Source organism: Pseudophryne corroboree, chromosome 1 (genome assembly GCF_028390025.1).
Source record: "Pseudophryne corroboree isolate aPseCor3 chromosome 1, aPseCor3.hap2, whole genome shotgun sequence".
Lineage (NCBI taxonomy): Eukaryota > Metazoa > Chordata > Amphibia > Anura > Myobatrachidae > Pseudophryne > Pseudophryne corroboree.
The window spans coordinates 343906491-343931588 of NC_086444.1; the positions used below are offsets into that span (position 1 = coordinate 343906491).

Consider the following 25098-nt stretch of genomic DNA (forward strand, 5'->3'; position numbering starts at 1 on the left):
TGCTCTTTGATTGAGAGTTTAAGTAAATATAGATGTAAGTATTACAGCCTGTGCTGTCTCACTGTTGGTCCCCTCTATGTGTGATTTTTCATCCTAGTAAGTGTCTGTGGCTATGTACACGCAGTTACATTCTCTGATTCACTCTTACAGAAACTCATTTGAATAAAGCCTTATCAACCGTGCAGCCTTGATACTGTCTGAACATGACATATTGATTTCTTGAGTAAGTGTGTGATGTTACTGACATTCTTTCGTCCAACAGCTCCAGTACATTCTGGAGATATTTATACCTTACATTGGTGTAGGCTGACTAATGTTTTGGTGCTGGTATTCACCATTGGACACTACGGACAGAGACGCGGTGTTGTTCTTTCAACCACACATGGTGTTAATGGAGTTTTGTTCTAAAAATGCTTGAAGGGCGTGGTAGTCCATACACTTTTTGTTTTTTGTTTTTTGTTTATGTATGTATTTATTCCATTCATCTTTTGTTTCTTTGTAGTAATCAATATATGATGCTTTCAAAATATTGTGTATAAATGGAAGCTTGTCTTGATAAAGATCCTAGAATGAGGATCGAAACGTCGACCTAAAGAGCCGAATATCGACAGAAATAAAGCTATTGTGAACAAAATGAAGTTGCTGATTGCTTGAATTCGACGAGTGCACCTCCACTTTGTTGGACTTTGTTTATATATATATATATATATATATAATACTTAAAGGGCGCAAACAAGTGTTATGTTTAATACAAACTGATACAGTTTATTACCAATATACAGTATATTAATAAAATATTGATAAAATATCAGTAAAATGTTCAGAATGGGGATACCACTGAAATCTTTCAGCAAATATTATTATTGGAGAATTCTTCTGATATAGCCACCAAGGTTCTTTATTCAATCTGCGAGATGTACATTCGGTTCTGTGAACATGCCCTCTCACCAAGAAAATCACCCAACGGTATGACCAATGGCCAGATATTAGTACTTCAGAATAGTTTTATTCTGGATACAACATAAAATTCTAAATTAAAAGCAATTGCTTACATCAAATATGTAAAAGAGGTGTCATTGGTAATGTCATTAATGAAATATAAATTAACCTGATGGTTATCCATTTGATTTTTGGAATCCAAGGTTGAAAATTAACATCAACATGGACGTAATGAGCAGCACCCTGACCCTACGCATTTCATCCTTGGATGTATAAATCCAGGGAAAATGACAGCAACACTAATAGATGGTGCAAACAACCAGAGTCAACTGTGGACATGGCAAACACCACAATATCTCAGGGAAGCCCAATGTGTAATGGTATGGGCAAAACTTTCACATACAGAGGTCTTGAATTTAGTGTCCCACACTTGGACCAGACAAAACTTTAGAACTTCTTTGTGTATGGGTCAAAGATAGCACTAAGGGGGTAATTCTGAGTTGATCGCAGCAGGATTTTTGTTAGCAGTTGGGCAAAACCATGTGCACTGCAGGGGAGGCAGATATAACATGTGCAGAGAGAATTAGATTTGGGTGGGTTATTTTGTTTCTGTGCAGGGTAAATACTGGCTGCTTTATTTTACACTGCAATTTAGATTGCAGATTGAACACACCACACCCAAATCTATCTCTCTCTGCACATGTTATATCTGCCTCCCCTGCAGTGCACATGGTTTTGCCCAACTGCTAACAAAGATCCTGCTCTGCGATCAACTCAGAATTACCCCCTGAGTGCAAGGCAGCTACCAGAATAAAGAACCTTGGTGGCCATATCAGAAGAATTCTCCAATAATAATATTTGCTGAAAGTTTTCAGTGGTATCTCCATTGTGAACAATTAACTGATATTTTATTAACTGATATTTACTTGTTAGTGCCAAGAATGTTCACTTCCTTCTCAAACTCATTATGGAGCTTAGTAGAGGCCACTGGAGAGCCATGACCTTCTACTACTACAAGAGCGGTTAGTGACAGCAAGAGAGTAATGACCAACTGCAATCTGCTTTTGGTCCCTGGAAGAGGAGGAGTGCTGCATCCGACCTGTGTTCACCATCACCGAAGACAATGTTGCTGTCATGCAGGTCACAGTTAAGATGGATGCAAGGGTGACCATGGCCCACTTAGGGAAGGAGATATGCATCTCATAGGGATCCATCTGCTTGATACTTCACAGAAAGCTTCTCCTGAGTAAGGTTTCTGCATGCTGGGTGCCCCATCAACTGACTCAAGAGCAGAAGTAGACCCGGGTCACTTAGTGCTGGCCAGGTGTTATGCGGACTACAGTGTGCTATGGGCTATCTGATGGTTCTTGGTGACGCTCATGCAATTACCCTTGCCCAGCAGTCTTTTAGCCTCTTGCAGCCAAAGACTTCACCTATAGCAGCCGCCTTTCCTGGGCGGATTAGGTCCACCCCATACTCAGATGCCCCCAAGTTTTATGTGTAGACAAGGCGGCTATTGGAGGCTGGGCAAGAGTAGGTTACAGTATGGTGAGACATACACTGAACCCTATCTAGATACCGCTGCACAACACAAGGGCAGAGAGAAATACCCAAATGCACATGAGTGCAACAATGCACAGGTTGGAATATAATCTTAAATAATTTAGCAGTGAGTTCCTAAAGGTACAGATAACAAGATTACTTAGCTGCAGGAGACCCCTGGATTCCAAGCAAGGCAGGATAAAGCAAGACAAGGCAAGGTGAGGCAGGAGCTGTCTGAAAGTACTTCCATGCTAGGTCTCACATGCACAATCAGGAACTCAGGTGACCGGTAATGAACTCAGGATTCTGGCAGGACTGAGAATACAGGATTCTACCTGAACTGGGTATCACCAGTGATCTAATAGCACAACTGTACAGATTCTAGATTCACAAAGGAACAGGGACCGGACACAGGTACTATCAGGAATCATAAGCTTCAAGCTATAACCAAAGGGCCGGTGACAGGGGGGTCAAAGGGTACTTCCGTACCGGGCCCTGAGGTTCAGAGTGCCTGAGATTCAGGAGGACATAAACAGAGACACAGAACTTTTTGCTTAAGTAAGCCAGCAACCCGGCACTCTAACCCCTCCCCTTAATACCGTGGTCATTTGGTCCTGTCCAGGCGTCTGTACTGACTCGTGTCAGTCATATTATGAATGATGTTGTGGCATAGCAACGTCATTACACATGATTCTGCACATCTTCCATCCACTGCAGCCAAAGCCAAGTAAGCAGAGGAGTAGCACAGCAGAACACAGAGGCTATTTCAGGTAACTGCAGCCTGATCACTGTACCGCTACTTACAGACACTCTTCTTGTCTGGCCTGGCAGTCCACTGTTTCACCTTTTATGAGGCTGGCAGCCTGTCTGAACTAAGTGGTGTGGCACTGTAAGTCACAGTGTAATTTTTTTAAAACTTTATTTCATTATTTATTACATGTAGGGCAGGGATGTGAGGGGAGGGTTGAAGGGGGGGGGGGTGCGTTTGGAAGGGGTCCCCCAGAGATATCAATGCATGGGGCCCTAAAATTTCTGTTGTCGGCACTGTATAACCGGCATCAGATTCAGGGCAGGCTGGGTAATATTAGGAGCAATTGCCAATCAGAGCAGCCAGGAAGACTAGGCCCTCTGATGAGGAGCCTCAATGCATCTGTTCAGCTACAAACACACAGACAAAACTGCTAATTATACTGCAGCTGAAGCTGAACACACAGGGAACCTGCAGGGATATGAAATGCACTGAGAATGCAGGAAAACATGGCCTAATTATCTGACAGGTCAAACTGCACAGACCACACATACAGAAGACAGGCTGCAGTTACACTTAACACAAACAAGTACATAAGAAAACCTGGAAGCTAACAGAAATACAACAGACTCACAACATAAAAACATAAACAGGAATGAGCCACAGCTGTGGCTCATGACAGTAACCCCCCTTGAGGGTGGACTCCGGACACCCCATCAGGGCCAAGGGGAACTGAAACAAAACAAGTACACTCAAGATCTCCGAAGAGACGTCTTCTTCTTTTTACGTCTCTAGTGGTCTGACCAAGGTAAGTCTCCAAACATTATCTGAACTGATAGTAGCTTCCAGCAAAGGAATTTAATCGGCTTCAGAATCATAATCCGAGTTGGAGTCTATGTACAGTGGATGGATCATGGTGTTCCTCTTGGAGACAAATGATACTGAAGAAACATGACTTAATTGAGCATAGGCAGACCGGACATGTACTGAATACAGTGGATCAGGCTTTTTCACAACCACTTTACAAGGTGCAGACAGTGAGGCAAAGCCAACTGTTAACTTCCGGATTGGAGATCTTAATGAAGATGAGCTTGTGTTGTGATCAACTTCAGACAGAAAGTCCTCAGAAACCTGGTTCTTAGGAGCTCAATCCTTTTTGTTGAACACTGGGTTCTTGTCAGAACTTGCAGGAGGCTCCAAAGGAACAGCCTCCAATCCACCAAATCTCTTGACCACAGCATGGGTGAAAGCCTCCAAGTCCTGCATAACAGAGTCTCTGGATGCAATTAACTGGTCAGCCCATTTCCTAGCTTCCCCTCTAAAAGACATGGGGAGAAGCAGCAGCAGCGATTGAGTACAGAGTGAAGCTGCATCTAAGGACTGTAACATGAGTTCATGAAATTGTACTATCTTCCCATGGAAGAGAATCAGCTCTGGATCTTGGTGGGTTGAAAGAGATTGTGAACTCCCCCTTGAGGTAACTTGTTGGGATTGTTCCCTGGATTTTACAGGGTCAGAAGTTCTTTCAGAAGCTGAGTGTCTAGAAGTCTCTTTAGGGGACACGGCATGAACAACTTCATCTGAGGTCATGACTGGACTCTCTCCTTCTGGAGACATGACATTATCTACTCCTCCTGCGGTCTTGACAGAAATCTCCTCTACTGGGAAGTCAGCAGTATCTGATGCTCCACAAGGAGCTACAGGGATTGAGAAACAGAGACAGACACACCTCCTGGGGCTACTGGACTTGATACTAAGACAGATGCACCTCTTCAGGCTACAGAACTTGACACTGAGACAGACGCCCCTTTTGGGGCTACAAAACTTGACACTGAAACAGATGCCCCTCTTGGGGCTACAGAACTTGACACTGAGACAGACGCCCCTCATGTGGCTACTGGACTTGATATTAAGACAGACACCCATCTTGGGACTACAAAATTTGACACTGAGACAGATGCCCATCTTGGGGCTACAGAACTTGACACTGAGATAGACCCCCCACCTGGGGCTACAGGACTTGATACTAAGACATATGCCCCCCCTAGGGCTACAGGACTAGGGACTAAGACAGATGCCCCTCCTGGGGCTACATGACTTGATACTAAGACAGATGCTCCACATGGAGCTACAAGACTTGACATGGAGACAGACGCCTGTTCTGTTGCTTTGGAGTCAATTGTCCCTCAAGGGGATGCAGATTCAGATGATCTTTCCAAGGCCACAGATTCAGAAGATCCTTCTGGAACTGACCCATTAGCCATTATATCCGATGCCCCTCCTGGGGTAGGCACCTCGGACTTCCCTATTGGGGTAGGCACCTCGGTCTCCCCTCCTGGGGTCAGCACCTCAGACTCCCCTCCTGGGGTTGGCACCTCAAACTCCCCTCCTGGGGTCGGCACCTCAAACTCCCCTCCTAGGGTCGGCACCTCAGACTCCCTTGCTGAGACCAGAACGTTGGACTCCCTTGCTGAGACCAGATCGTCGGACTCCCTTGCTGAGATCGGATCATCGGACTCTCTCTCTGGGACTGTATCATCGGACTCTCTCTCTGGGACCAGATCATCAGACTCTCTCTTTGGGACCAGATCATAAGACTCTCTCTCTGGGACCGGATCATCAGACTCTCTCTCTGGGACCAGATCATCAGACTCTCTCTCTGGGACTAGATCATCGGACTCTCTCTCTGAGATCGGATCATTGGACTCTCTCACTGGGACCGGATCATCGGACTCTCTCTCTGGGACCATGGCTATCGAGATCCCTTCTGGATTTATGACCTTTGAGACCCCTTCTGGGGCTAAGGCCTTTGGGACCCCTCCTGGGGTTATGGCCTCCGGGACCTTTGCTGAGGCTGTGACCTTCGGAATCGCCCCTGAAGCTGTAGCCTTCAGAACCTCCGATGAGGCTATGCTTCTTGAGTCCTTTCCTGAAGTAACTGCTTCTAGAACCCTTCCTGGAATTGTGTCTTGAGTGCCCTCCTGGAGATGCAGGTTCAAAGTCCTCTCCTGGAGCAGTGCCTCTTGAGTCCCCTCCTGGGAATTTGGCATCAGCGACCCATCCTGGGCTTGGCAGCTCAGGCACCCCTCCTGGGGTTTTGCCACCCAAGACCCTTCCTGGTGTTTTGCTACTAGAGACCCCTCCTGGGTCTTTTGCTATGGTGACATCTCCGGAATCTAAGACATCAGACTCCCCATCTAGGGCCGGCATCAGAGACCTCCCCCCTGGGGTTGGCATATTGTACACCCCTCCTGAGGTCAGTATATTGGACGTGGGTCCTGTACTCAGAACATTGTACGCAGGTCCTGCGCTCTGAACATTGGACGCAGCTCCCGGACTCTGAACATCGGGCACCGCTCCCGGACTCTGAACATTGGACACCGCTCCCAGACTCTGAACATCGGATTCTGCTTTTGGAATCAAAACATCGAATACCCTTCCTGCGACTTGAACATGGATTATTTTTTCAGAAGCTGAAACATTGGATTCTGCTTTGGAATAAAAACATTGAATACCCCTCCTGGGACTTGAACATAGAATGATTTTTTCAGAGGCAGAAACATCGGATTCTGCTTTTGGAAACAAAACATCGAATAACCCTGCTGGGACTTAAACATCAAATGTTTTTTTCAGAGGCAGAACATCGGATTCTATTTTTTCTGTATTAAGAGAAATAAACTTCCTTTTCTGATTCCCAAACCTAGAATATGACCTTACAGGACCCCAATTCTGAATTAAGAGTTCTTTTCAGAGCAAGTTCAATAGCAAGTTCCTCTGTCACAGTGGAGTCTGGAACAAATTGCAGTGTAAAAATAATGCAGCCAGTATTTACCCTGCGCTGAGACAATATAACCCACCCAAATCTAACTCTCTCTGCAAATGTTATATCTGTCACACCTGCAGTGCACATGGTTTTGCCCAACTGCTAACAAATTTGCTGCTGCGATCAACTCTGAATTACCCCCCCGAATGCACATGAGTTGGAATATAATCTTAAATAATTAAGCAGTGAGTTCCTAAAGGAGCTTGGCAGAACAAGGCATGGTACAGATAACATGATTAATTAGCTGCAGGAGACCCCTGGATTCCAGGCAAGGCAGGACAAAGCAAGACAAGGCAAGGTAAGGTTGGAGCTGTCTGAAAGTATTTCTAGGCTAGGTCTCACATGCACACTCAGGAAGTCAGGTGACAGGTAATGAACTCAGGCTTCTGGAAGGACTTTAAAGGATTCTACCTGAACTGGGTATCACCAGTGATCTAATAGCACGACTGTACAGATTCTAGATTCACTAAGGAACAGGGACCGGACACAGGTACTATCAGAAATCATAAGCTTCAAGCTATAACCGGCATCATATTCAGGGCAGGCTGGGTAATATAAGGAGCAACTGCCAATCAGAGCAGCCAGGAAGACTAGGTCCTCTGATGAGGAGACTCAATGCATCTGTTTAGTTACACACACACACAGACAAAACTCCTAATTATACTGCAGCTGAAGCTGAACACACAGGGTACCTGCAGGAATATGAACTGCACTGAGAATGCAGGAAAACATGGCCTAATTATCTGACAGGTCAAACTGCACAGACCACACATACAGGAGACAGGCTGCAGTTACACTTAACACAAACAAGTACATAAGAAAACCTTGAATGCTAACAGAAATACAATAGCCTCACAACATAAAAACATAAACAGGAATGAGCCACAGCGTTGGCTCACGACACTAGGTTTGATAGCATCGCTCAAACTCTGTCTGGGAGATCATCAGTGGTTATGAATCCTGGATCTACAGTTTTGACCCAGAGACCAAACAACAGTCAGGCCAGTGAACCCCAGTTGGAGATATGCCACCACAGAAGTTCCGCCATGAATGCAGTGTGGTCAAGCAGATAGTGGCTGAATTTGTGACAACTGTACAACTCGTGTAGCAGTGCACCCTCACTGGGGAGTGGTATGCCAACCAATGCCTACCGCAAGTGCTGGAAACCATTTCCAGATGCCATCCAAGAAGTTTGTGCTTATGGTGCCCTTATCCATCACAAAAATGCACCTGCCCTAAAGTCCAGGAAAATGGTGGATTTTCTGTATTTAATTAAATACAGTTACGAGTGTAACGAGGTAAGTGCAGAGCATGTATGATTTTTTTTTTTAAATGGTGCGATCACATATCTCAGGCACCAAAGATAGTTGAGTAGCATGGATTAAAGCTTATTGTATCAGAGAGAGAGACCCCCCCCTTCCATACACACACACACACACACACACACACACACACACACAGTGGCGTCATGACGGGGGTGCGGGGGGTGCGTCCCGCACCCGGGTGTCACCCTTCAATGGGGTGACACCAAAACGAGCCGCATACAAGGTCCGCGCACCGCACCCCCTCCTCCTTTTCACAAAGCGCCGCACACCCGCCGACCCCATGTCAGTCCCACCCGCCTGTACAAGCAGCAGAACGCCGCTGCGGGAGGGTCCGGACTCTGTAGAACAGCCGGGCTGTTTCAATAAATAAACTCCCTGGATCCCGGGCGCTGTGACGTCACCATGAACTTCAGTGCCGCTTGCAATGCTGGGAGGGAGAAGTGGAGGACACTGCAATCTGTAGCACTGCCGCTGTTTTAACGGAGAGGATCTGTTCTGCAGTGGCGATTGTCTCCTGCTGCTGTCACACCCTGGCTGGCTGCCAGTCGTTTCACCTGCCAGTGTGGTAAATTTTATCAAGTAATTTAAATATATATTTTTGTATATAAGCGGCTCCAATAAATAAAAGCAATAATAACATTTTCAATAGGAGCGCTGAATAGATATGAAAGTGCTAAAACCTGTGAATAAAAACGGTGGTTAGTAAAGCAATGTTTAACAGCCCTTTTAGATGCAGGTGTTTTGAGTCCGTCATTGATCCGTTTTTGTGTGTTTAAGGGTTCCGTATATTGCCGGGGGTCAGGACCGCATGTAGGTAGTAGGGACAGAAAGTTAGGATCCCTTTGCTAACCTCTGCATACTACCTACATGCGGTCCTGACCCCCAGCAATATACAGAACCCTTAATCACACAAAAACGGATCAATGACGGACTCAAAACACCTGCATCTAAAAGGGCTGTTAAACATTGCTTTACTAACCACCGTTTTTTTTCACAGGTTTTAGCACTTTCATATCTATTCAGCGCTCCTATTCATATTTTAATATATTTTTAACCCCCTCAGTGCTCGAAGTGGGCCAGTATATAACGGTATGGCATACCGGCACTTCGAGCACCGACCCCCGCTGCCGCCTTTCAAATTCTGCGCTGTCAAGCATTGGAACTGATCTGCGGGAGATTTCAAATGGTGGCGCCACGGTCATAGGGACCGAAGGCCATCTCCACATCACTGCTGTTCCCCCGGGCTTTCTGCCCTTCGCCGCTGCTGCCCACATCCTCCCCTGCTGCAGCCCACGTCCTCCGCTGATGCCTGCCGCCGACGTCATCCTCCACACCGCTGCCCAGGGCCTTCTCCTGGTCACCGGCGCTGCCCAGGTCCTTCTCGCCTCCGCTGACTTCAGCCTCTGCACCACCGCCGAGTACAGCCTCATCCGCTGCTCATTAGGTACTGTCCCTCTGTCACTGCTGTCACTCTCCCTCTCTCTGCTGTCACTGTCTCTGTCACTCTCCCTCTCTCTGCTGTCACTGTCTCTGTCACTCTCCCTCTCTCTGCTGTCACTGTCTCTGTCACTCTCCCTGCTATCACTTTCTCTGTCACTCTCCCTGCTATCACTTTCTCTGTCACTCTCCCTGCTGTCACTCTCCCTGTTGTCACTCTGTCACTCTCCCTGCTGTCACTCTGTCACTGTTACTGCTGTTACTCTGTTCCTTCTGTCACTACTCTGTTCCTTCTGTCACTTTCCCTGTCCCTATGTCCGTGCTGTCACTCTCCCTGTCCCTAAATTTTGGATCATACGGTGTGGAGTAATGTGAATTTTGGATCATACTGTGTGGGGTAATGTGAATTTTGGATCATTCTGTGTGTCGTAAAGGGAATTTTGGCTCATTCAGTGTGGCATAATTTATAAGGGGCACCAGTACTAGATAGTATAAGGGGTCCTACTATTGTGGTGCATAATGTGTATAAGGGGTATATGGAAGAGGACATAATACAAATTGAGGATTCGTGTGTGGAAGTGGGACAGGATGAGGGTGAGATGTGTGTACTATCGGACAGTGAGAATGTTGATGATGATATTGTTTGTGTAAGTCAGCCACCAGTGGCTGCAGTTATTGACCGTGGTAAAAAGAAAGACATTGGATGCCAGGGCATGAGACCAAAAAAGCCACCTCTTGGGTGTGGGATTATTTTTACTCCAATCCTGACAATGTTTATGAAAGCATCTGCTCCATTTGTGAGGCCAAATTTAGTAGAGGTAGGAACGTTAGCCATCTAGGCACCACCTCCGGGTTCACTACGGCTGGCCGGCGGTCGGGCTCCCGGCGACCAGCATGCCGGCGCCGGGAGCCCGACCGCCGGCTTACCGACAGCGTGGCGAGCATAAATGAGCCCCTTGCGGGCTCGCTGCGCTCGCCACGCAACGGGCACGGTGGCACGCTACGCGCGCCACACTATTTTATTCTCCCTCTATGGGGGTCGTGGACCCCCACGAGGGAAAATAAGTGTCGGTATGCCGGGTGTCGGGCTCCCGGCGCCGGTATACTGAGCGCCGGGAGCCCGACCGCCGGCATACAGAAGACCACCCCCACCTCCATGTTACATAATTTGCGGCGAAGACATTACATTTATTATACAATATTATAATGCAATTAACACCTCATCATTAACATCCTCAGAGTAATTACTTAAAGGAGGAAGTCCTTCTAAAAAATTGTTTTGTGGGGGCCCAAACAAACCAATCATTTGAGCCACAAGTGACGGTCCCTGTCGCTGAAATGATTGGTTTGTTAAACTGTGCATGTCCTGTTTAATATATACAACATGGCAATTCCATCTTGCACCTTATTTCTTTGCATTAAGTGCTCTTTGGAGCATTTTTTGGGCATAGTTTCTAAAACTGCCATCCTGTCTGCCACTGCAGTGCCACTCCTAGATGTGCCAGGTGTTTTTGCCGCCCACTTCTGTCCCTTAGCTTAGTCATCCAGCTACCTCGGTGCAACCTTTTGGCCTAAACTGGTTAAAAACAATATGGTGAGCTGCGAGGTGTTCAAAATAGTCTGGAAATGAGTGGAAATTAATGTTATTGAGGTTAATAATACTGTAGGAACAAAAACAGGCCCAAATTCTTTGATTTTAGCTGTTTTTATGATTTAAAAAAAAAAATTAGAACCAAAAGCAAAACACACAAGGGCGGTTTTGGCAAAAATGGCAAGGTGCACATATCTACTAAGTATTCCATGGGGTGTGAAGCGGAAGGAGGTCCATAGGGGGGGAGGGGGGTGACACCATGAGTTACCACACCGGGTGACACCAACCCTAGTGACGCCTCTGCACACACACACACACACACACACACACACACACACACACACACACACACACACACACACACACACACACACATTCCTTTCAAATACTGCATTTGCCCCTGTACACAACATAGAAATCTCTATGTTGCAGGGATTTACTACGTATGTCTTATCAAGTATATGGATTTGCAATGAACACCCTACCCCCAGTACCAATAATGACATGAGATGAGCCACTCTTACTCTGATGCATGCAGATAGAGAAGCTCAATAAATAAACGGAGACACATCTATTCTGACTTTAATTCAAGTGAAATTGATTTCTTCTCTGTAGTTTTCATAAAGCAGAGTATTACCTATAAATGTCCTAGAGGTTAACAGAGCTGAGCTTTGCTTTATGATCCCAATTTTGCCCTATTATTATTTGCATTTTGCCCATATAGCCTCTTCATACTTCTTATTAATATTTCAAGGAAACATCTCTGGCACCACAAAATGTGACTGCAGAATGTGACTGACGGAACATTAAGCCATGCTCTAATGGGTGTAATAAGCTGTCACATCTAGGACATCCAAAGTAAGTAATTATCTCGTTCTCAGCCTGCTCATTCAGGCAACGGCAACTTCATGTTCCATACAGAGAATGAGATGCTTTGGTCTGTTTTATTGTAATTGTTATGTGGATTTTTATCTCTGCAAATGCTATATGAAATCCTTTATTTAGGCATAAAGTGTTAACTTCGTCAGCCAATGGTTAGCAAGTCTCTGCATGGTTCTGTTGGATGCTAAATTGGAAATGCAAACTGTTTTGTGTTTCCTTTGTCTGTTAATTAAACCAATGTCAGTAGTATATGAATGCTATTATAGAAGAATGGTGATAAAGTCTGTATACATCCCCTTTTAAACAGTAAAGGTCAGATAAACTGCAATAATGCTGTTCCTGATAAAGACAAAATAGTTATACTTCACCTCCAGGCAAACAGATGGAAGGACATATGTGAGGACCACCAGGGACCCTAGCAGCTACCCAATACTCCTCTCAATTAGTTTTCACACCTTGCATTAGGGCTGTTGGGAGATGAATTTTCATTTATCGGTTGAGAGATGGAAGATAGTTTCCAGCTAAGTGTACAATTAGTATTTGTGCAGTTTTAGGTCTTTTATTTGATATTCTGTCTTGACATAATTGCAATTCACCAGTATGAGTAACAGTTTATTAATTCTCTTTTACCATTCACAAATATTTTTTGTGTATTTTTGCAGGCAGTATATTAATGATAATTAAATGTATTATTGCCCTTAAATAATAGAACTCTGTATAAAGAAAGTGAGTGTCTCTCAGGTGTGTCTTTTTATGGATTATGTTTCATCTGAAGACCAATTAAACTCAATATTGCATGATACATAAGCAATTTCGTAGTTGAAATGCAAATAACTCAACCTTCATTATTTGTATTCAGAATTCCTTACTACGACAAATGTAGTTAAATAAATGTAAAAGCAACAAAGTGCTTTGAAGAAAATACAGGTCGACTATTTACTGTATGCATTTTACTATAACCGTATCTATAAAATAAAACTGATGAAAGAAACATTTTAAATAAAATTTCCACTGTGAATGTTTGCTCAGGAAACAATGATGTATACAATTTATTGTAATTACTTAAACTGGCATCTATACCTAAAATCCCAGCTTATGACCCATACACACGCTTCTTGCAAAAAAAGATTTTACATCTTTTAGTCATGTATTGTACAATACTTTGGTTGCTCTCTGATATTACTAGTTAGAACAAGCTGACAGTCAGGACCACATTGTAAAGTGCATACTTTCCTAAGCTCTTACCATCCGGTGTTGAATTCTACATGAGCATCAAAAAAGCCAACAATTGGTGCACTGGCCGCCTTCCAACCTTGTATCCGAGCTCGAATTAGTCCTTCTCGCCTGGTATTACGAACAATTTTCACAAGTCCCGGGTACCTCTTATTCACATATTGGTCCAAGTTAAATTTTAGTTCAACTGTTAAGCAAAAAAGAGAAATAGTTCAATGATGAGGTCTGTTTTAAGGTTTTTATGAAAATATTGCTACTGTATTTGAGTGTATTTTGTAATTTTTTAGTTTTAGATAAACATTGTTCCTTTCTGCAAATTTTAAGCATTTTGGTTTATATGAGAAGGTAGTAAGTGTTGACATGTGGATAAATCGTTTGTAACAATTCAGTAAATGGCAAATTGCAAGTACTGTAAATCTAAAGCTAAATACATTGATCTATATTACATTAAATATAGTGGTCATCACAACTGTACAGATTTCAGTGAGTAAACATGCAAACAAATGAACACTTAGGTTCAATATTAATATTGATTGTCAATTAAATTCTGAATTTATATTGAGAAATACTAGCAGGATCCTTACAGATACATATCCTACAAATTGTTAATGGTATAGAGACTCAACATGATGGTCATCAAAACATATCGTTCATACAGCGTTTAGTGAAACATCACTCTTATACCCTTCCATCAAACTCACATCACACCAACATGTCCTGTAGAATCTCAATTCCAAACTCTGGGACTAATGTAGAGTTATGTTGGAAATTGGGATATATTGCTTCCAAACTGTGTGCCCAAAATGAGTATACTCGCAGTATGAAGAGCTGCCGCGGTATGGCCTGAGAGGAGTAGCATACAATATGTTTCATAAAATTGTTCATCTTAGTCACATCGCAGTCTCCAGAAAATGTGGCTCACAGTGTACCAGAGATGCCGGGCTATGAATTTAATGGCACAGGAATTGGTTTTACATAGAGATGAATGGGTTCGGATTTAATGTCAGAATTAATGCCAGTTCGGTTTTATTCGGATTTTTCCTATTGGCTATCCAAAACACGTGACTTGCGTGAGCTAATAAGATGCCGTTTTGAGAACCGAGTAAATCCGAGTAAAACTGAAACCGATCATCTCTAGTTTTACACACATACTCAGTCACAGATGAAGCACAATGAAGCTCTGTGTAAGGAAAAGCAGCAGCCTCTTTTATTTGTGCCCTTTTTACACAGATTCGGACTCAGTCGCACACAGATTTACAAGTGTCAGTGCAGTCTAGCTACGTAGTTTGCTGCTGTACAAACTGCATCCATCTTTGGTTCAGGCCCAATATCAGTCACAATATTTTGGAATGTTTGTTCTTTTAATAATCCTTTTCCCATCTTTTGGGTAATGTACAAAGTTTGCTTTTTTCTATTTTACATATCGGAGAAAATTTTTTCAGTAAGGACCATTTTTCTCCATCAAGATTATACAAGACTTCTCCTTATACTGGCCTTTATAATTGTGGCAGTGGACTTTGTGAACTTTTAGAACACTGATTATCCTTTGCGCTCTCAGATTTCAACCACCTTTTGCTTCTCTATTATAAAAGTGTAGGACACTCTTTTAGAGAAATTGCAAAGAATACCACGGTGTCAAAGAGTAAAGTTTCCTAGACCATCAAAAGGTACTTAGACTGGGAGCCGCACCGTCTCCCTGTGGAGTATCCACCATACCTAAATATGTTCTTGAATTAATTACTAAAAAGGATAGTAGGGGGTGTATAACACGGTGGTATAACCTTGTAATTGGATCTCGAACCCCAAATAAATTCTCATCTCAGGTTACATGGGAAGCTGATCTAGCCTCATAGGCAAATGCAGGGGGAAGGGGGGGGGGGGGTTCTGGTTGCACAGAAACCCCCATCCTCTTGGCAAGTGGCTAAAATTATGACAACAATAGCAATGGTATATCATACGATTACTAGAATTGCTGCCACATCATGCAGTTTAAGGGACAGAGCAGAGCTGCTGCACATGCCTAGTGTGGCAGCTTCTTCTACCAAGTTTTCTATAGGTGCGGATCTGATAATCAGTGCACTGGACCAGATAGTAGCTACCAGGAAGAAGAGACAGGAGCCTTACTATGAGGAGGGAGACTGTGTGTTTAGAAAGTGCAGTACTGGTTCTATTATGTTTGTGTATTTATTTCTTATGGTATGCTTAACCTTTTCCTGACCACTTATCTTATTTATATGATTTAAATATGTTCGATACAGCCTATATACAGCCTTCGATACTATAGACAATCTATAGTTTTAAATATTAATACAGCATTTTACACAGTTATCAGTATATATAAAAAGACCATTGTTTACATTAATATCCATGGTCATTACTGGGTTTTTCTACCACTCCCCCAGACTCCCGCTCTTGCTCTAATGTTCCGCAGAGTGGGAGATTATGGATTGCATTTAGAAACCCCCCTCTAGAAATCCTGCGTTTGCCACTGAGCCTGTACTATTTCAGATGAGGACTGGAAGTCAATATTCCAAACCAGTTTTTGACTATCAAGATGTTTGTCCCGTTCTCAACTGTTTTACAAACTTCTCCACCATTTTTATTTAACGCCTGCTTGCTTACATGCCATGCAACCCTCTACCTCTAACCAATGTTGGCAAAATTGTGGCAATCACTAGTCTATGGAACTCAGTATTTATTCTTATAACAATAGTCCTAGGATTTCCGATGTCGCCTCATCCAAAGTTAGCTATTCTCCATGTATAAATTGGTGACCTTTCATCCAACGACCGATACATAATGGGCCATATACTTATCACAGCTAAACCCTTGATAGCCCATCACTGGCATACACCAATGGTCCCGCTATTGAAGCTATCGAAAATATGATCCAATCCCACTATGAGTTTGAAACAGCAGAGGCAACTTATTATTCTTCAGCTGCTTGTCCCTGGCTGCGTTGGTTCTTGTGGAGCAGTTATTGGCAAGCGAGAGCCCATAGGCTAGATGTTAGAACCCCCTCACCAAATATGAACCCGTAATTGTATACTTATTTGTGTATTCCCGGGATCAGGCCGGCAACTTGACATTTTATTATACTTTTACATTATGCGAAACGATTTGTATGTATCTCCATGTGATTCTCATTTTGGACCTGGATGCATTATGTATGATTTTTTGTATGTATCTTTTGTACCTCCCAACTCCTTCCCCTCATATTCCCCTTCTTATTTTCTGTATCCCTCCCTTCCCCCTCCATTACTATTAAAATTCAATAGAAAGTATAATATGAAAAAATAAAATAAAAAGGTGTTTGGACACTGGAGGAAACTCTGACAAAAAGGAAGTCTGCCCCAAAGCTACAACAAAATCAGAAGACAAGTTCCTGCGAGACAACAGTCTGCATAATAAGCAGCTCACAGAACAGCAGCTTCAAGCACAGCTTAATTCTAGTCAAAGCAAGCATGTCTCAGTTTCAACTGTGAAGAGCAGACTTCCAGCTGCAGGCTTGACAGGTCAAGTGACAGTCAGAAAGTCACTGCTAGGATAGCAAAATGAGGAAAAGCGACTTGCCTGGGCAACGAAGCACCATCAGTGGACAACAAAACACTGGGAAAAGGTCTTATGGCCAAATGAATCAAAATTTTACATCTTTGGCTCATCATACATTCAGGGTTCTTCTATCAAGTAGACAAAATGTTAGTTCCTCAGTGTGTGACACTAACTGTCAAACAAAGAGGAGGAAGCATGAGAGTCTTGAGCTTTTTTGCTTTATCCCAATTTGACGACTAGCATAGAGTGATTGGCACTCTGAACTAAAAAACTACCATAGGATTTTGCAGCACCATTCAAAATGCTTGTCGGTTAAGTGTTTATTTTATAGCATGATAATGACCCAAAACATACAGTGCCTTCAGGCTATTTCAGAGCTACCTACAAGAAAAAGAACAAGACGGTAGGCTTCAAATCATGGAATTCCAGCACAGTCTCCAGACTTACAGTATTTGATTTCCACTGAAGAAAGAATTCCACATGTGTGTTCAGTGGTTGTATCGGCAAAACCAGGCTACTTTGATGTGTCCAAAATTTTGATTACATTTTGTTGAACAAAATGACTCAATTATTTCTTTTTTTATCTCCAATTGTGTGTTCTGTACTTTCATTTCAGAGTACATTGAAAGAATAAACTGTGTCAATTTCAACACAAACACGAAAAATGGGGCTGTTCTAAAACTTTTGACCAGTAGTATACACTGAGTAATCTGTAACATACATGCAGCAAATGAGCCAGCATCTCCGTGCCACATTTTTGATAACTTTTTGAATTCTTGTCATCACAAATTTCTACTTATCCTATGTCAGATGGGGGAGTAACTGGTTAATAGCTGGATGTGCTCAGTACAGTGACCATGTAGCTTCATAATGCTTCCGTGACGTATATATCTTGCCTTATTTTGGTGTACTGTATTTTAAGTAGATATGAGCAGGTTCGGTTCCCTGAAAACCGAACCTCCCCGAACATCACGTCACAAGCCCAGATCCGAACCGGATCCCACCAGACTCGGAAACCAGAACGAGGCAAAACATCATTATCCCACTGTCGGGAACAGCCATGCGTTGCCGCCATTTTCACCTTGGACTTGGAGAGTGAGGGAGACAGACCTCTGTCTCTCTGTGGGTGGTGGCATCGGGTGGGGTCAGTGTGTGCTCTGTAGGGGTGCTGCTGCAGTCACTGTGGTGTACCTGTGCTGTGTTAGAGGTGCTGTCCTGGCTGTCACTGGTGTTTCATGTGCTGCAGCTGTACATGCTGTCCTGGCTGTCACTGTGTTGTACAGGGGGCAGAGGCACTGTAGAATATAGACTGGCCCTGTCTGCTATAAAAATTCAGGGGTGCACTTCTTACAAATTAAAAGCACACTGCTCCTGTATGCTGTCAAATATAGGGTGCTGATGTCTTAATAACTTTACACTGGCCCTGTCTGCTATAAAAATAAAGGGGTGCAGTTCTTACAAATTAAAATCACACTGCTCCTGTATGCTATCAAATATAGGGGTGCTGATGTCTTAATAATATTACACTGGCCCTGTATGCTATAAAAATTCAAGGGTGCAGTTGTTATAAATTAAAAGCACATTGTTGTATGCTGTCAAAGGGGTGTTGCTGTTCAAATAACATTACACTGGCCCTGTATGCTATTAATATTCAGTGGTGCAGGTGTTAAAAATTAAAAGCACTTTGCTGTCTGCTGTAAAATATAGAGGTGCTGATGTCTTAATAACATTACAAGGCCCTGTCTGCTATAAAAATTCAGGGGTGCATTGAAAATCAATGTACACTGGCCCTGTCTTGTATGCTGTAAAAATTCTGGGGTGCAGTGAAAAACAATGTACTCTGGCCCTATAATAATTCTAGGGTGCAGTGAAAATCAATGTACACTGGCCCTGTCTTGTATGCTGTAATAATTCTAAGGTGCAGTGAAAATCAATGTACACCAGCCCTGTATTGTATGCTGTAATAATTCTAGGATGCAGTGAAAATCACTGTACACTGGCCCTGTCTTGTATGCTGTAAAATTACAGGGGTGTTGTGAAAATACAGGGGTGCTGGCACTGTCTGCGGTTACGATGTCTAGGCCTGACCTCCACAATAATGTATGGGAAGAGGAGGCTCCTACCACCATTTGCAAGCCCCATGCAAGTGCTGGGAGGAGCACCGCCAGTCCAGTTGCTGATATTGAGATTGAGGATGTCACTGCAGAAGTACACCAGGATGAGGAGAATATGGGTGTAGCTGGCACTGCAGAGGAAATTGATGGTGAGGATTCTGATGATGATGTGGTTTGTTTGAATAAGGCACCAGTGGAGACAGTTGTTGGCCATGGGATTATAAAGCCCATTGTCATGCCTGAGCAAAATACCAAAAAAGGCACCTCTTTGGTGTGGAATTATTTCTCCACAAATCCAGACAACAGGTGTCAAGCCATCTGTTGCCTTTGTTAATCCATAATAATTAGGGGAAAGGACGTTAACCACCTAGGAACATCCTCCCTTATACGTCACCTGCAGCGCATTCATCATGTTATTGTCAAGTTCAGAAACTTTGGGTAATAGCGTAAGCAGTCCACTGACACCTAATTGATGTGGTTTGTTTGTTTGAATATTATTTCTCTGTGAGGATGAGGATGTAAACATTGAAGGGAGGGTGGGATCTGAGGATGAGGACGACATCTTGCCTCTGTAGAGCCAGTTTGTGCAAGGAGAGATTAGCTGCTTCTTTTTTGGTGGGGGTCCAAACAAACCAATCATTTCAGCAACAGTCGAGTGGCAAACCCTGTCGCTGAAATGATTGGTTTGTTAAAGTGTGCATGTCCTATTTATACAACATAAAGGTGGGTGGGAGGGCCCAAGGACAATTCCATCTTACACCTCTTTTGTTTCTTTGCATGATGTGATGTTTGGGGCCTAGTTTTAAAAACTGCCATCCTGTCTGACATTGCAGTGTCACTCCTAGATGGGCCAAGTGTTTGTGTTGCACACTTGTGTCGCTTGGCTTAGTCATCCAGTGACCTTGGTGCAACCTTTTGGCCTAAAAACAATATTGTGAGGTGTGAGGTGTTCAGAATAGACTGGAAATTAGTGGAAATGAATGTTACTGAGGTTAATAATACAGTAGGATCAAAATTACCCCCAAATTCTGTGATTTTAGCTGTTTCTGTGTTTTAAAAAAAAATCATCCAGATCCAAAACCAAAACTCGAAAGGGTGGTTTTGGCATAATCAATCCAGATCCAAAACACAAGCAGGGATCCAGATCCAAAACCAAAACACAAAACACGAAAAGTGCTCGCCGCACATCTCTACTTTTAAGTATGTGATATTAAAACAACTGGACAACAAACATCAAACACAGTTAAAAGTAACTTTCTAGGTTATGTGTAATATGTAAGTGTGATGTATGAATAATAATAAGTTATTATTGTATTACTCAGATGTTCATGCCTGGTGTATTATACTGTACTTCAGTAATCATTAAATCAAGATGTGATAGCACAGGAAAGCCTGACTAGTAGTATTATGCACAGCTATACAAACAATGCTTTCATTAACCTATACCTGGAGAAAAATTGAAAATCAAGACATATTCCTTCACAAATCCTGAAAAACTCATAACTTATAATAAAACAAATATTTTAGGCATTATAGTTCTTTCAATAACTACACTACAAATCCAGTGCTGTCAACAATTTTTCATATGTATATAGACAATGCGCAATGTTCTGTGACTGGAATGGGAAAATTAATTTCTGTAGAGTAGTTGGAAATTCTTTTGTGTTTTGTAGCAAAAGTTTCACTTACCATTGTCACTGTTGTCATCTACTAGTATGATCTCTTTCAGGAGATGAGATGGAGTGTGGTTGACCACACTGTGCACAGACCGTAGGATGACAGACAAAGCTTCATTTACAAAGATGAAGACTACGGCAATCTGAGGCAGATCATCAGGGTAACTCATCAGCTTACATCTGTAAGGATGAAATGAAATATTATAAATTAACAAATTAGAACAGGTTAGTAATAGAACGCATGGTGCCTCTACCACAGACTTTACTGATGACCTCCAAGTAGGATTCTATTGTCTCAGAGTAAAAGTGTCCCTATTCCAAGGAACCTAAACTCTCTAAAAGTTGATTCACAGCCCAGTAGACACCTTAAAGATCCATCAGATAAACAATTACAAATTTTATTTTACGTTTGTATATTTTAATGTTACATGTTAAACTTGGTATACTACAATATGCAGTTATGGATAAACAATCAAGTTACCATTCCAGTGGAAACATATGTGGAAAAGACTAGTAAACAGATAGATATAGATAAGCACACCTGCACCACTTAATAAAGTATTATTATTATTACATTGCACTAGTAAGCACCTGGATTATCTTAATGCTATAGATTGTATATTACCTGATCACAACAGGCAGTTTGAGGCCAGTAACCACCTGACCACATCACATTACAAGGAGTCTCACTGTATCACATACAGTTCAATGTCACAAGTAAGGTCAGCACCACTAATATTGCCCTTTACAGTATATGCAATATATATATATATATATATATATATATTAGTATATTGGTGATGTGATGGATCACTAGCACTGACAGGTCCGTGACATTGTTTTTTTGTTAATGTTCTCTCCCCCTTTTCCTCTACCTTCCCCTCTCCCGATATGTCCCTTGTCCCCCCATTTCACTCTTACTCTTTCTGTTTCTACCCTTCTCTCCCCCATCTCCCTCTGCCATTTTCTTTTTTTCCTATGTTCCCCGTTTTTTTCTCTGTCCACTTCTTTATTGGCAGCACACTTGTGTATTACACAGTCAGAGGGTAGCTGCTGGGAAAGGGGGCAACTGCAGTGCATTCCTACCTCTGCCTGTACCCCACCACTGCATTCCTACCAGAGTCCCCCCACAACCATATCCCCAACACAGCCTGCCCCCACAACACCACATCTCCAACTCAGCCTCCCCTCACCACTGCATCTGAACCACACCCTGACCTCCACCACTGCATCCCAACCACCGATTGACCCCAACACTGCATCCCCAACACTTCAGCCTATTATTTAACAAAAAATAAATCTACCAAGCCAACACACCAAAGATATATGCAACAAGAAGAATACAATATTTATTGCCACACAGAAGTATGGCTTAGTATCATTATACTCTACAGAATCAAATGAATCATTGATATTTATGATCTGACAGCTGTTTTGGTGCAAAAGCATCTTTCTCAAGGATACCATACTGTACATATAATCAATAAATTAACTGCATCCATAGTGGATGCAGCCTGGACAGGCCTCTCGTCTATAATCACTAAGACACATTGGGGGAGATTCAAATGTTTGAAAAGTCGGTTGGGAGTCTGTTTTTTCCTGTCTATTAGATAGGAAAAAACAGACACCCAAATGACTTTTCAAACAATTGAATTCCACTTATTGTCTCCGTATTATGATAATACCTAGGAAGCTAAAGAGTAAAAATATAGAACATGCTCAGGGGCATCTTCTCCATGGCTTCTAAACAACACTTATAAATGGCAATGAAGAACATTTTGCTCGCTGCTAGATTCTTACAAACATTCACAAAAGTATAGTTCAGCTTTCCGAGAGACCTATCATCTCTTTATCTCACTTACTGTGCTAGCTGATGTCACAGTTTGTTGAATTTAGAGACAACCTATTGCACAAAAAATTAGACATGTATTCGATATACCACTGTTTTCTTAAACCACCTTACTGACTAATATTCCTGAAAATGGTTTGTTGCAGTGTTTCAGCTTTGTATACCAACGTTTTCCATGATTTCTAATCTAGACAGTGAGGGAATCCAGTTCCAAAAGTGCATTTTATGAAAGCCCCCGTGTTGACTATTTAATATTACTAAGTGATGTGATTTTCAATAACCCTCTTTTTTTTTTAAACATTATTTTTATTTACAGTCACTGGATAAAATATGGCCCTAGATCACTGGTGTATCTATAATGGGTGCAGTGTGAAGGGACCCCCACTGTACATGCTGCACCCATTTTTTGAATACTTACCCCTTCGGAGTCCCGTGCCAACATCCGCAGGGATATGAAATCACAGTGAAAATGGTGCAGCAGACATTTTTACAGTGTTCTGCGCATGCTTAGTAGAGAAATCACTGGGAAAATGGCCGCTGCAACATTTTTCTGGTGATCTGCACATGCACATTAGAGTCTTAGCCCTCTAGTGCTCAGAATCTCCAGCGCTGCTGGCAGAGAGGAGGGGGTCCAAACGGAGGATGCAGCACATGGGCCTCCTCCTCTCTTAAAATGCCCCTGCCCCAGATATAGTCATGCATTAGTTTGAAACTAAAGACATTATGGATATTTTTTTTATTTCTCTGGGTAAACTCTTTCTTACGTGAGATTCATAGATGATTTATTTATGAATATGTTGTTTATAGTATACTTTTTTTTTACTGAGCTCTAGTGCTGTTTATAAGATGTGCTTGGCAACTATGGACAAGACACCCTCCCATACACAACGCCTGCTGTGTAATATGTTCTTGCTTCTTAGTAACAGTAGATGCTTTAGTTGTTGACATTATAATATTGAGACAGTCTTACTGACCTATCTGGATTCTGCCCGCTGTGTACAATACTTCCTAACAACCACTAAGGTGACGTCCTTCCAGGCCCTGTCCCCCATGCATGATAGGGTAGGCTTATGTTGTATGGCAATGTTAAATTCAGATATTTTCAATTGTTGGAGTTCTATCATGGGTTATTTATGCAAGCAAGTGTTGAGCTATTGATTGTGTTGCATCCTTTGAGAAAGGTGGTTTTTTTGCACTGAGACAAATGCCAGGTCACCCATATTATAGCTAGAGATGTGCGGCGGACACTTTACGTGTTTTGATCTTGGATCTGGATCCCTGCTTGTGTTTTGCATCTGGATTGGTTTTGCCAAAACTACTTTTTCGGGTTTTGCTTTTGGATCTGGATGATTTTTGAAAAACCCCCCACATAAAAACAGCTAAAATCACAGAATTTGGGGGTAATTTTGATCCTACGGTATTATTAACCTCAATAACATTAATTTCCACTAATTTCCAGTCTATTCTGAACACCTCACACCTCACAATATTGTTTTTAGGCCAAAAGGTTGCACCAAGGTCGCTGGATGACTAAGCTAAGTGACACAAGTGGGCGGCACAAACACCTGGCCCATTTAGCAGTGGCACTGCAGTGTCAGACAGGATGGCAGTTTTAAAATCTAGAACCCAAAGAGCACATAATGCAAAGAGAAAAAAGAGGTGCAAGATGGAATTGTCTTGGGCCCTCCCAGCCACTCATATGTTGTTTAAACAGGACATGCACAGTTTAATATACCCATCATTTCAGCGACAGGTGGTCGCCCTGGAAAAAGCTCACAAATTTCTCTGAATCATATCTAGCTACAAACATACCACCTCATTCTTTGATGACTTTTCACATTATGAGAACAGGCAAAAGGAAGAGGACAGTGTCATGAAGGTGATTAAAAATTAAAGAGGCACACGCAATCAGGAACAACACACAGGCTTTCACCTCCACTCCTATAGTGGGGTGGAACAGAAAGGACTTCAACCAAGCAAACATATAATTATTATTTACCAAATTACTGGACAAACTGGAAAACTAGGGGCCAAAGCCTCCAAAATTGTACCCCCTTCTCCATTTCAGGGCTTAAGATAAACTCGGATTTAATGTTGGGATGCAAATAAACTGGCATATACAACAGGATCAAGATTGGATATTTTCCCCTTCAAAGAGTCTGGAGACTTATTTTGTGAAAATCTTGTGGGTTTCTTTTTTTCCATTTTTTATTGCATTTTTTTACATATTTTGTGGCAGGTGCCTTATTTTTGTTTTTCACAGCTCCCAGTTACATGTGAGTATACCTGTGTGTCCCAATTATACTCACGTGAGCATACCTGTGTGTCTTGCGTATTTTATTCCTATTTTATATTTAAATAAATCAGCCCCTTAGATGTTTTATCAG

The 25098-nt window shown here is 42.5% G+C and overlaps 1 protein-coding gene across 2 annotated transcripts in view; it reads right to left on the reverse strand.

The window, feature by feature from the left end:
* Positions 1-25098, reverse strand: part of GALNT9 (polypeptide N-acetylgalactosaminyltransferase 9) — a 384878-nt gene that overhangs the window by 188354 nt on the left and 171426 nt on the right. For both annotated transcript variants that reach the window (XM_063964678.1, XM_063964679.1), the window contains exons 3-4: positions 20876-21042; positions 13533-13707 (exon numbers count right to left, since the gene is read on the reverse strand). In XM_063964678.1, the coding sequence (XP_063820748.1) occupies positions 13533-13707; positions 20876-21042 (342 nt within the window). The remainder of the gene's footprint in view (positions 1-13532; positions 13708-20875; positions 21043-25098) is intronic.